The sequence below is a fragment of the Stenella coeruleoalba genome (assembly GCF_951394435.1).
Source record: "Stenella coeruleoalba genome assembly, chromosome: 15".
Lineage (NCBI taxonomy): Eukaryota > Metazoa > Chordata > Mammalia > Artiodactyla > Delphinidae > Stenella > Stenella coeruleoalba.
The window spans coordinates 43,264,060-43,276,159 of NC_137161.1; the positions used below are offsets into that span (position 1 = coordinate 43,264,060).

General features: G+C 39.4%; 1 protein-coding gene across 3 annotated transcripts in view; it reads right to left on the reverse strand.

The window, feature by feature from the left end:
* GINS1 (GINS complex subunit 1) overlaps positions 1 to 12,100 on the reverse strand; it is a gene marked incomplete at its 5' end in the record, with an annotated part of 28,692 nt that overhangs the window by 10,287 nt on the left and 6,305 nt on the right. For 2 of the 3 annotated variants that reach the window (XM_079946240.1, XM_079946239.1), the window contains 4 exons: positions 1,907 to 1,981; positions 6,658 to 6,774; positions 9,167 to 9,257; positions 9,870 to 9,968. In XM_079946240.1, the coding sequence (XP_079802366.1) occupies positions 1,907 to 1,981; positions 6,658 to 6,774; positions 9,167 to 9,257; positions 9,870 to 9,968 (382 nt within the window). The remainder of the gene's footprint in view (positions 1 to 1,906; positions 1,982 to 6,657; positions 6,775 to 9,166; positions 9,258 to 9,869; positions 9,969 to 12,100) is intronic. The other variant, XM_079946241.1, reaches the window with a different exon arrangement.

Below are 12,100 nucleotides of genomic sequence, written 5' to 3' on the forward strand. Positions count from 1 at the left end.
AATAAAGAGAGAGAGAAAAAACTATAGAGTTGCTCATTTAACAATTATTCCAATATCTACTAAAAAGAGGGAGTTCTGATTTCTGGACAACCAGCATGCTTGCCATAGACTCAATAATAAAGGAATGTACAGTAGGAAAATGTTTCCCTATTAATATTGTATATTATGTGGGTGATCTACACTATAGATTTTATAGAAAACTGGTTTCAGATGTGCTCAGACATCTTAGAAGCCCCTTAATATCAGTTAGAGTAGATTTTGCTTTTAAGTTTCCCCATTTTTATAGGGTGATACTGAGAGACAAGGTCTCATTAAGAGGAAGGCTTCTGAATGCGCCACACAGTAAACAGCAATCGTCTAACAGCAGCAGATGGAGGAGGGACTGGGTTTCGGCCGCCCTGGCCCCACCCAGGCCCTCCCTGCTGAGGAGTCTTAGTACACCTGGTGGGAAGACTGGCCACAAAGCTCGAGAAAGAAATTCAACCATGGGACACTGTTTGGGGTGAAGTGCATTTTCTCACATCTTGCTTTATGAGGCTAGCTTTGTTCTTGTGAACCCAGAGCTTCACCATCTATTTTCTATTCATTAGTATCCTTGGAAGGGAAACTTTTGCCTTAACAACCAAAGATTTTAGGGTACCCTGAAAATCTGTCTTTAATAATTTCAACTTTTGTTTCAGGAAACTATTTAAAACTCCAAGGGTACTAGTAAAATAAGAGACCAACTCACCCTCCCTTAGGGAAATGAGCTAAGAACCACATAACCAGAACGATTCTTTGGCTCAACAGAACAAACAGAAGTCAACAAAAGTGACTAGGGTCATTAAATACCGACCGTCTCATAACAAGATGGCAGGCAACAAAGGAAAGAGTGGTTTTTACTAGTTCACCTTTCCTCCTATGCTAATATGACTACAGAAAATAGAGATAGGATAAAATAAATTTAGCTACTGTGAATTCATCTAATGTGAACTTGAAGATTTCTAAGGAAACAATAAATTGAGATTCTTCGTAAGGAAAAATTTAGTGAGTTACAATTTCACAATTTCAGTCTTTCCCTATTAAATTCTATTATGTTTATATATTAAATACTTAGAAATTTTTTGATACATATCACTATTTGTTAGCTAAAGAACTAAGATTTACAATGTGAAGAAGTATAGGCTGAAAACTAGTGCTTAGCACCTTTTTAATAAATAATAATTTGAAGAAAGGAGCTAAATGCAACAACATAGTAGCCCCTTAACTAGAGTAAGACCCACTGTGGCAAATTCCCAGGGAAATGCTTAGTATTAAATTCAAGTAATACCCTAGTAAATTATAGCTAATGCTTGAGCATGGGTTTGAACTGCATGACTCCACTCAAATATGCATATATATATATATATATATATATACACACACACACACACACACACACACACATACACATATATAAAACCTGTATTTTCATTTTACAGATCTTTAAATTGACTAAGTATGGGGAAAAGCTCATGTTCAATTAGAGATCACAACAGGTGGGATCAAAAGAACTAGGGCTTGGGTCCTAATTCTATTCAAACTGTTTTAGCTTCCAGCCTTTGGGTGAGTCATTTATCAAACCCTTTGTTTTTGAGGCAGAGAGAAGTACTCAGATTTCCAACTGTGTGGGGAGAGGGGAGTCTGTAGGCACCCCTAATCCCTGTGCATTGTTCAAGGGTCAACTGTAATTAACCCTTTCTTACTATATGCAACGTTTGCTTCCCGCCTTTACATTTAGAAAAAGGACAAAAGAGTATTTTATAATAAACATTATTCCTACGATACAAATGATCATCACAAGGTGATACTTACCTTGCTACTGATTCCAACATTTTCATCATTCAACACTCTTACAAAATTTAAAGTATCTTAAGACAATAAATACCTGGCTATTTTTTTTTAATAGGACTGAAGTACCATCATCAACTTCAAATTCTCCATAGTCTTTTAGACACCGCACCTGAAAAGAAAAACTGATGTTTTATCCAAATTACTTTTTAATATGTAGAAACCATAAAGCAGATGGGGATTTATATATACCCATATTAAAAGTATTAGGCTTTCTCTTTATTTCTTCTCTGTGTACTTAGGCCTAGTACTCCTTCCTGTGGTATTCTAGTGGTTCCAATGGTCCTGTTTTGACGGGGAGGAAGAAAAATGGCAAATCTCCGAAAATATGTGTATGTCAGCACTGACAGCAAGGAAACCTAAGGAGCTGCCAAAAAGAGACAATGTCACTGGATTGTTTTCCCTCTGCAAATTATGAAAAATCAAGCAGTTGAAAACACATCTACAGGGACTTCCCTGGTGGTCCAGTGATAAAGAATCCGCCTTACAATGCATGGGACACAGGTTCAATCCCTGGTCAGGGAACTAAGATCCCACATGCCACAGAGCAACTAAGCCCATGTAACTAAGCCCACGCACCACAACTACTGAGCTTGCGCACCTCAACTAGAGCCCGCGAGCCGCAAACTACAGAGCCCACAGGCCCTGGATCCCTGCACCACAACTACAGAGCCCACATACACTAGAGCCCATGCACCACAACCAGAGAAGAGAAAACCCGCACGCCACAACTACAGAGAAGCCCGCACACCACAACGAAAGATCCCTCATGCCTCAACGAAGATCCCACGTGCCACAACTAAGACCTGACACAGACAAAAATAAAATTAAAAAGAAAACAAAAAAAAAACCCCATATCTACAAAGAAAAGAGAACATTTTAGATCTACCCCAACCTGCCTCTTACAGATTCCTCCCATAAAGTATCAATATCTGAGAACAGGACATAAGTCTATAAGATTTGTTTTACAGATTCTGCCAATCTCCTTTGACTGATTGATTCAGACTCTTTCCCAGTATTACTTAGAGGCACACTAGGAAAGAAAAGATACAGACTCATGCTACATGAATCAGGAGAGGCTCTTAGTTGGAAGGTGGGAGGGGTAAGGAGCCTGATAACCACTTCTGCAATTGCAAAGAAGGAACATTCAAAGGTAGCCCCAGAAATCTCAGACCTGGCTCAGCTTCAAGTGCTGCCACAGGAAAGGCGGGAGGGCATTTTCATCTCCTATGAGAGTTCAGACCTCAGTTTATTCTCCAGAGTACTAGCACTGGTGTTAGCAAAGCCAACTCCAATGGCAAGTCTCTGATTCCTACTTTTCCTGGATAATTTCATGTCCTGTGATTCCTCTGCAATCCTACCATGACTCCCAAAAGTATTTTAAGTTGGTTTGAGAAATACAAGAAAAATCCCCCCCACCACCAGCATTTTGCTTCTTTAAATAGACTTTTATTGTGGAAAATCTCAAACACATTGAAAAGTAAAAAGGCTAATAAACTCAATGTCCCACCAACTGGCTTCAACTACTATCAACATGTGGCCAATCTTGTTCCCTCGCCCACTTCTGGGTTATTTTGAAGCAAATCCTAGACATCATTTCATTTAATCTATAATTATTTTAGTGCTTATTTCTATAAAATAAGATTGTTTAAAAAAAATCCCAATACCATTATCACACCTTATTAATAAATTTTTAATATTATGAAATACCCAGTTAGAATCCAAATTTCCCCATTTTGTCGCATTAATTTTTTTTAAGTTGCCATGCTCAAATGAGAGTCAAACGAGAGCTACACATTATACATTTCTGATATGTCTCCAAGGCTCCTTTAATCTACAGGGTTCTCCCCCTTCCCCTTTCCCTTGGCAACTTACTTGTTAAAGAAACTGGGCAGTTTGGTAGTTTCCCAAAAATAGATTCTGTTGTGGACGCCTGTGGGGTCATTTAACATGTTCCCCCATCCCTGAATTTCCTATAAACTGGAAGTTAGGTGTAGGGGCTGGATCAGATCAGGTTTAGTTTTCTGGCAAATGGTGTTATGATGTTGTGAAGCACAAAATGTCTGGTGTCCCTTTTTGTTTTTTGGGTTTTTTGTGTTTTTTTTTTTGGCTGTGTTGGGTCTTCATTGCTGTGCACGGGCTTTCTCTAGTTGCAGCGAGCGGGGGCTACTCTTAGTTGCAGTGCATGGGCTTCTCATTGCGGTTGGCTTCTCCTGTTGCAGAGCACAGGCTCTAGGAGTGTGGGCTTCAGTAGTTGAAGCACATGGGCTCAGTAGTTGTGGCACACAGGCCCTAGAGCACACAGGCTTCAGTAGTTGCAGCATGTGGTCTCAGTAGTTGTGGCGTGTGGGCTCTAGAGTGCAGGCTCAGTAGCTGTGGTGCACAGGCTTAGCTGCACAGACTTAGTTGCTCTACAGCATGTGGGATCTTCCTGCATCAGGGATCAAACCTGTGTCACCTGCACTGGCAGGCGGATTCTTAACCATTGCGCCACCAGGGAAATCCTGGTGTCCCTTTTTGGATGTTAAGATTGATCAATGGGCCTAGGTGCTATCCATACCCATCCACTACTAAGGTCTCTCTTAAGCTTTTCACCTAATGCTTTAGCAGCTACTTGCCTCCATGCATTAGGGCTACAAAATGGCATTAATGTAGTTTTTTTATTCCTTCTGCATTTATTAGCTGGAATTCTTCTATACAGAAGAGATTTCCCTCGTAAACAATTTGGCTACCCTCAGATAGAATTTGTGCAGTAACGGAAGATGGATGCTTGACTCCATTCTTTCATTTACCATTTTCCAAAATGAGTTGCATCCTTCATATTCTCCAAGGAGACCCAAAGAGGTTTCAGTTTTAAAACTGTTGTTGTTAGGTGTCATTTTCATGCTTCTAACGCAATTGATGTGATGCAATTCACTGCAGTTTATCATTTTGATGCTCAAACTGTCCTTTCTTTGGCTAATGGGAGCTCCTTCGAATCAGATCCCAAGTCTTTTCAGCACTCCCCTTCTAGTCTTTGATACTTTCTTTCTTTCCATGCTCCGCTTGTACATCTTTAATCTATTTGAGCCCTGGAATCGGCCATTTTCCCCCCAGGAGTCCTGGTTTCCTTTCACAGGAAATGGCATGTAGACTCAAGAATGTGGATGCTCATGGCTACTGGGTTGGTCCTTGTTTCTAGGCCTTTTCAGTGGACAGAGCTAAGAAATGCTTCTTTAGAAGAGATGATTCAACATGAGTCCATGCTATTACTTTTTTGCTCTATTCTTCAATATATAAACTGTTTATTAAAGAATATTATATTATTCTTAGGAATATTATTACTAATAACATTATTACGAATAATATGATTACTAAAAACAGGTTAAGATTTCTTTGTAATTCTTTTCATCCTTCGTATGTACCTACTAGGGAAATACAATCAATCTATGTGTTTTAAAGTAATTTAAATAACCACTGTTTGACTAATCTACCAACATGAAAACACAGGTTCATTTGTTTCATTTTGTTTTCAAAATGTATAAGTTGGTTTTCCACTTTGATTTCATTTTGTTTTAACAATATGTAAAATATTTACATGGTTCCAAAGTTAAAATTTTAAAACAGGTACAGTCAGAAAATTTTAGCTGTTCCATCCTATTCCTGCCACCACCTACAGGTAAAATTTTTGGTTTGAGTTTGTTTCCTTTCTTTTTTGTGCTTTGCTTTATTGTGCTTCTCAGATATTGCCCTTTTTACAAATTGAAGGTTTGTGGCAACCCTGCATTGTCAGATGATGGTTAGCATTATAATGCTAATGCATATTCAACAGACTACACTATAGTGCAAACATAACCTTTATATGTACTGGGAAACCAAAACATTTCATGACTCATTTTATTGAATATGCACTTTATTGTGGGTCTTAAACCAAACCCATGATATCTCCAAGGTATGCCTGTATAAACTAATATATATTCATATACCCCTTTTCTTTTCTTTTCTTTTCTTTTTTTTGCGGTACGCGGGCCTCTCACTGTTGTGGCCTCTCCCGTTGCGGGGCACAGGCTCCGGACGTGCAGGCTCAGTGGCCATGGCTCACGGGCCTAGCCGCCCCGCGGCATGTGGGATCTTCCCGGACCGGGGCACGACCCCGCGTTCCCTGCATCGGCAGGCGGACTCTCAACCACTGTGCCACCAGGGAAGCCCTCTTTTTTTTTTTTTTTACATCTTTATTGGAGTATAATTGCTTTACAATGGTGTGTTTGTTTCTGCTTTATAACAAAGTGAATCAGCTATACATATACATATATCCCCATATCTCCTCCCTCCTGCGTCTCCCTCCCACCCTCCCTATCCTACCCCTCTAAGTGGTCACAAAGAACCGAGCTGATCTCCCTGTGCTATGTGGCTGCTTCCCACTAGCTATCGATTTTACATTTGGTAGTGTATATATGTCCATGCCACTCTCTCACTTCGTCCCAGCTTACCCTTCCCCCTCCTGTGTCCTCAAGTCCATCCTCTACGTCTGCATCTTTATTCCTGTCCTGCCCCTAAGTTCTTCAGAACCTTTTTTTTAGATTCCATATATATGTGATAGCATACGGTATTTGATTTTCTCTTTCTGACTTACTTCACTCTGTATGACAGACTCTAGGTCCATCTACCTCTCTACGAGTAACTCAATCTCATTTCTTTTTATGGCTGAGTAATATTCCATTGTATATATATGTGCCACATCACCCCTTAAACAAAAGTCATCACAGTCTATGCATTAAAGAAAAATCCATTTTAAAAAGGTATACTTACTTCTATGTATAGGTTTTTTGGAGGTTTCATATCCTGTGTGATGTCCAAACCTTCATGTCCTCCCAACGACCTCATGTAGGTAGCAAGGGACTTTTTGTAACGATTGAACCATTCCATCTACAAACATAAAGATGGCCATTTGACAAAGCTGTAAGAAAACAAACTTGCAGAAATTATATACTAATCCTTTCAAAAACAGCACACATCCCCACATGTATCATTACTATGACCATTCATTCAAACCACAAATATTAGTGACTGCCTGTTATGAACCAGGCACTGGTCTAGGTACTTAGGATCATTTAACAAAGTGAACAAACATCTCTGTTCTCACAGAACTTACATCCCAGCATACTTAATCACAGACCTAAGGAACTTTCCACCAGAAACCAAACCATGAAAAATACACCATTTCAGAATTATGATCTCTTCAAACTTCAAACTCTGTATTGACAGGTTTTCTGAAAGCTATAAAATGCTGTTGAGAAAAACACCCAAATGTCCATCAACTGATGAATGGATAAGATGTGTACATCCCTACAATGGGATTATTCAGTCGTAAATCAGAGTGGAGCTCTTATATGTGTTACCACATGGATGAACCTTGAAAACATGCTGAGTGAAAAACACAAAAGGCCACATATTGTACAATTCCACTCATATGAAAAGTCCATACTAGGCCAATCCATGAAGAAAGCAGAGTAGTGGCCTCTAGGGCCTGGGAAGAGGGGACAGAATATGTTCTGGATAAGATGGTGGTGACGGATGCACAACTCTGTGAATATCCTAAATACACTGAATTGTACACTTTAAAAGGATAAACTTTAGGGGATGTAAATTATATCTCAGTAAATCTGGCTTTTTTTTTTAATTGTTGAGAGAAGTTAAAGAAAACCAAAATATGTGGAAGGATATACCACTTTCAAGGATTGGGTGATTCAGTATTGTAATAACATCAACTGATCCATAGATCCAATTCAATCTTAATCAAAACCCCAATTTTTTAAAAAATGGAACTTGATAAATTGAGTCTAAAATTTGCAAGGAAATGCAGAAGGCCAAAAGCAGTGAAGACATTGAAAAAGAAGAACAAGATGGGAACACTTACTCAAGACTTATTATAAAATTCCAATAATTTAAACAATATGAAATTGGTACAAGGACAAATAGACTAAGAAAGAAGAGAAAGTCCCCCATCCAAAATCCACAGATATATTGACATTCAATTTATGACAAGTGGCACTGTGCACAGAGCAAGGGGAAAAGAGGACCTTTTCAATAAATGATGCCATCTCAATATCCATATTCAAAATGCAACTAGGCTCTTACATTATTCACAAAAATCTATTCCAGTACTGTAAATCTCTTTGTGAAAGGTAAAACAAGATAACTTCTAAAAGACTATACACATAACCTGCATTAGTAAAGTGTGTGTGTGCGCATACATACACACACCCCTCCCTCAGGTTCAATAATCTGCCAGAATGACTGACAGAACCCAGGAAAGCACTACACTGGACAATTACAGTTTTATTGCAGATACAAATCAGAACCAGCCAAAGGAAGAGACACCCAGGATGAGGTCTGGGAGTCCCAAATGTGAAGCTTCGAGTATCCTCTCCCTGAGGAATCAGGACACACCACCCTCCTGGCACACTGATATGTAACAACACACACAAAGTACTGTCAACCAGGGAAGCTCACACAGCTCTGGGGTATCATTACATAGGCTTGATCGATTGATCAAATCATGGTTGATTGAATCACAGGTGACTGAGCTCTACTTCCAGCTCCCCTCTCCTCTCTCCAAGTTGGACTAATATCAAGAGGATAAAAGCCCCAAACCTGAGGGGATGGTGGGAACCTCTGAATTTGTAGCCAGTTGGTCAGAAGGGAGGGTGGCCTTGGGAACCTCAAACTTTACGGCTGGTATCTGAAGTGAGAGCAGTCTTAACCTATGAAGTTTGGTCTAACTTTAGGTAGTGTCCGAAGTCACTGCAACACTGTAGGCAGTATGACCCTCACTTTGTAAATGAGGGAATTTAGGCACAGGGAGAGGTCGAGTCACTTGCCCAAGATCTGACAGTGGCAGAGCCAAGGTTTGTACACAGGTTTGCTTGGCTCCAATCCTGTGTCCTTAAATATTGTCCCTTAATGACTGGATAAATCAAGAATTCAAGTATTCACATTGATAAGCAAATTATGTATACCCACATATTTTATGGAAAATCTCCCAATAATAATGCCAGGTTTTTCATCCTACTGATGGATCACTAACAAGTAACATAATGGGACCCTTTATTTTGTTAAGTAATAGTAGTTTTCCATATAGCATTTAGAATTACTCCTATCATTCTCATCACAGTATATACTAGAGACCAAAAATTACTCAAAAACAAATGTTAAAACAAAAAAAGATTTTTGAAACACTATAAATACTATTTCAGAACACTGCCATAACCTCAGCTATTTTCCAAATTCACAAACTTGAACAACAATGCTGACTTACTTCTTCAGCAGACATGTGAAATCGTAAAGCACTTGGCAAGACACTGCCACATTCCCACCTGAGTGCTCTAATCCGAAGCAATCGGTCATACCTAGGACATTAATAAGGTATTAGATGGCATAACAGAGGGATATCAGAAGTTGTTTTCATCAAAAGAGACTCCAGACTCAACCACCAAAATTTAACATGTGGACTTTTATTTGGTTCCTGAGACAAACAAACCATTGTAAGAGGACATCTTTGGGACAACAGGGAGAATAGGAATACAGTATGGATGGATGCTGTGAAGTCGGGTTCATTCCTCTAGGTATGAGAATCATAGTGGTCATGTAAGAAAAGGTCCATAAGGTCCTTATTTCTTAGAGATGCATACTAAGGTATTCAGCGGTAAAATGCCCGATGTTCTACAATGTTTTAGCATAGACAAATAAAACAAGATGAAGCAATTATGGCAAAATGTTAAGAATTGTTAAGCCTACCTGATGGCTCCATGGGGGTTTGTAATATTATTCCCTAATTTTATGAATACTGCAATTTTTCATTATAAAAAAAGTTTAAATAGAAAAAAGAGAAGAATTTAGAACGCTCATAAAAGAGAGACAAATCTAAGAATTCCTGTTATCCATATAAGATGGTTAATTAGGAAACCACATGGGAACCCTCCACTGCTCCCTGCCTCCCCAGCAAACACAGAGAAGCTCACAGGTATGCTACAGTGCAGCGCTGATTTCTTAACAAAGAACAGTGTCGAAACTTGATGGTTGGTATCAAATCACTTCGTCCACCTGACTTCGCTTCATTCCTGGTAAAACATTTAAGGAGGAAAAGAATGTCTATTTCAGTATATGTCGAATTTTCCAAGCCAACTAACAAGTGACTCCATGCTTGTTTTTATCCATTTATGTTAGCAGTTAACCTACCCAAATAGTACCTGTCTCATCAGAGCTTTTGCTAACATGTTAAAAGATTAAAAAAGCCAAAAGCTAACTAATTTGCCTAGGATCACACTCCCAGTGTTTTGTTTAGCCATGTGGCACTTTGCATTTTGCACACTGATTAATCTCCATTGTCTCCAAAAGACAAATATTGTGTTTCCTCACTTTTTGGAATCCCTTTTTCATGGTGGGATAAGAGACAGATCGAATATCACGGTGCATAAGATTATGGCCTCACATCATGTTCTGATCCTATGGAGTCCTCTTTTTGTGGTACTTCCAAATCCTCATTCTAATAATGTGAGCTAAGAATTCTGGAGTCAGGTGGTCCTCCACTCATCCAACAAATATTTATTGATATTCAACTATGTGCATGTTCTGTACTTTAGGGTCCTTCACACAGAAAGGGAGAAAATTTTGGTTTTACCCTATAAAATATATATCTCCTTGGTTATTAGACGAGTATTGCACTTTAAAACCAGATGTTTGGGAATTCCCTGGTGCTCCAGTGGTTAGGACTCTGCACTTTCACTGCTGAGGGCACGGGTTCAATCCCTAGTCAGGGAACTAAGATCCCACAAGCCTTGTGGCACAGCCAATAAATAAATAAATAAAATAAAATAAAACCAAATGTACAATTGTTTAATGGGTATAGTGTTTCAGTTTTACAAGATGAAGAGTTCTGGAGATGATGGTGATGGCTATATGACATTATGAATGTACTGAATACACTGAACTGTACGCTTTAAAATGGTTAAGATGGGGGACTTCTCTGGTGGTCCAGTAATTGGGACTCCACACTTCCACTGCAGGGCAGGGGGCAGGGAACTAGGATCCCACATGCCCCCCAGTGTGGCCAAAAAAAAAAAGTTAAGATAGCAAATTTTATGTGATGTGTATTTTACCATAATAAAAAGAAAAAACTGGAAACAAAACAAAACAAAGCCAGGTATATAGAATTAATTAGAATCTACTCTGGAGTTTTAAAAGGAAACAAATACAAAATATACGTGCCTGCTCCAGGCCCTGAAAATAGAGGTAAAATATATGTCCCATTTTACCATGTCTTCCAGATTGTTCTATACACTTCTGCCACTCTACAAACGTTAGATATATTCTCAACATTTTTTTGTTGTTGTTTTTTGTTTTTGGCCACACCAAGAGGCTTGCAGGATCTGAGTTCCCCAACCGGGAATCGAACCCGTGCCCCCTGCAGTGGAAACGCAGAGTCCCAACCACTGGACCACCAGGGAATTCCCTATTCTCCACACTGTTTACAATGTGCTCTGGATTATAAAGAAATAGCACAAATAAAATACAGCCAATCTAACATCAGAGTACTTTATTAGGTACATAAGAACTTCCTTAAAAAACTCACATTTACACATGAGTAATTAAATAGGAACAGAGTTCTTCTGACAAATAATTTTAACCAGAAACTGGTAATAGTGACTGACCCCCGAGAACCAAACTAGGAGGATAGGGCACAGAATTTTGGATCATGAATTTCCAGATGGTATGAATACAGGAAAATCATCCTCTTACTGGACCAAGGCCTGTTAGGCCACCTCCTAAATATGTCTATAAACTGTTCACTTTCTCCCTAGTCTGGCGTACCTCTCCTGCCACCTGCATGACCAGCATGCCTCCCTATCCTCTCAGCCCCTCCATTTACTAACCACAGCAGCAGCCAGGGTGGTCTTTTAAAACACAAACATGCCTCCACCTGCCCCACATGCTTAAAAATCTCACCGGGTGTCACCCTTTGCCTGCTCACTAAGTTTCAGCCACACTGGCTTTCTTTAATGATCAGTTCCCTGAACATCCCATCCTCTTTCATGACTCAGGGTCTTTGCATATGCTGTTTCCTCCACCTAGAATGCTCTCTGCCCCAATTACTGCCTCGCTAAAACCTGCTTCTCCTTCAGGCCCCAGCTGAAATGTCTCTTCCTTGGAGAGAACTTCCCTGATTCCTCAATCTACTAATATTTTCAATTCA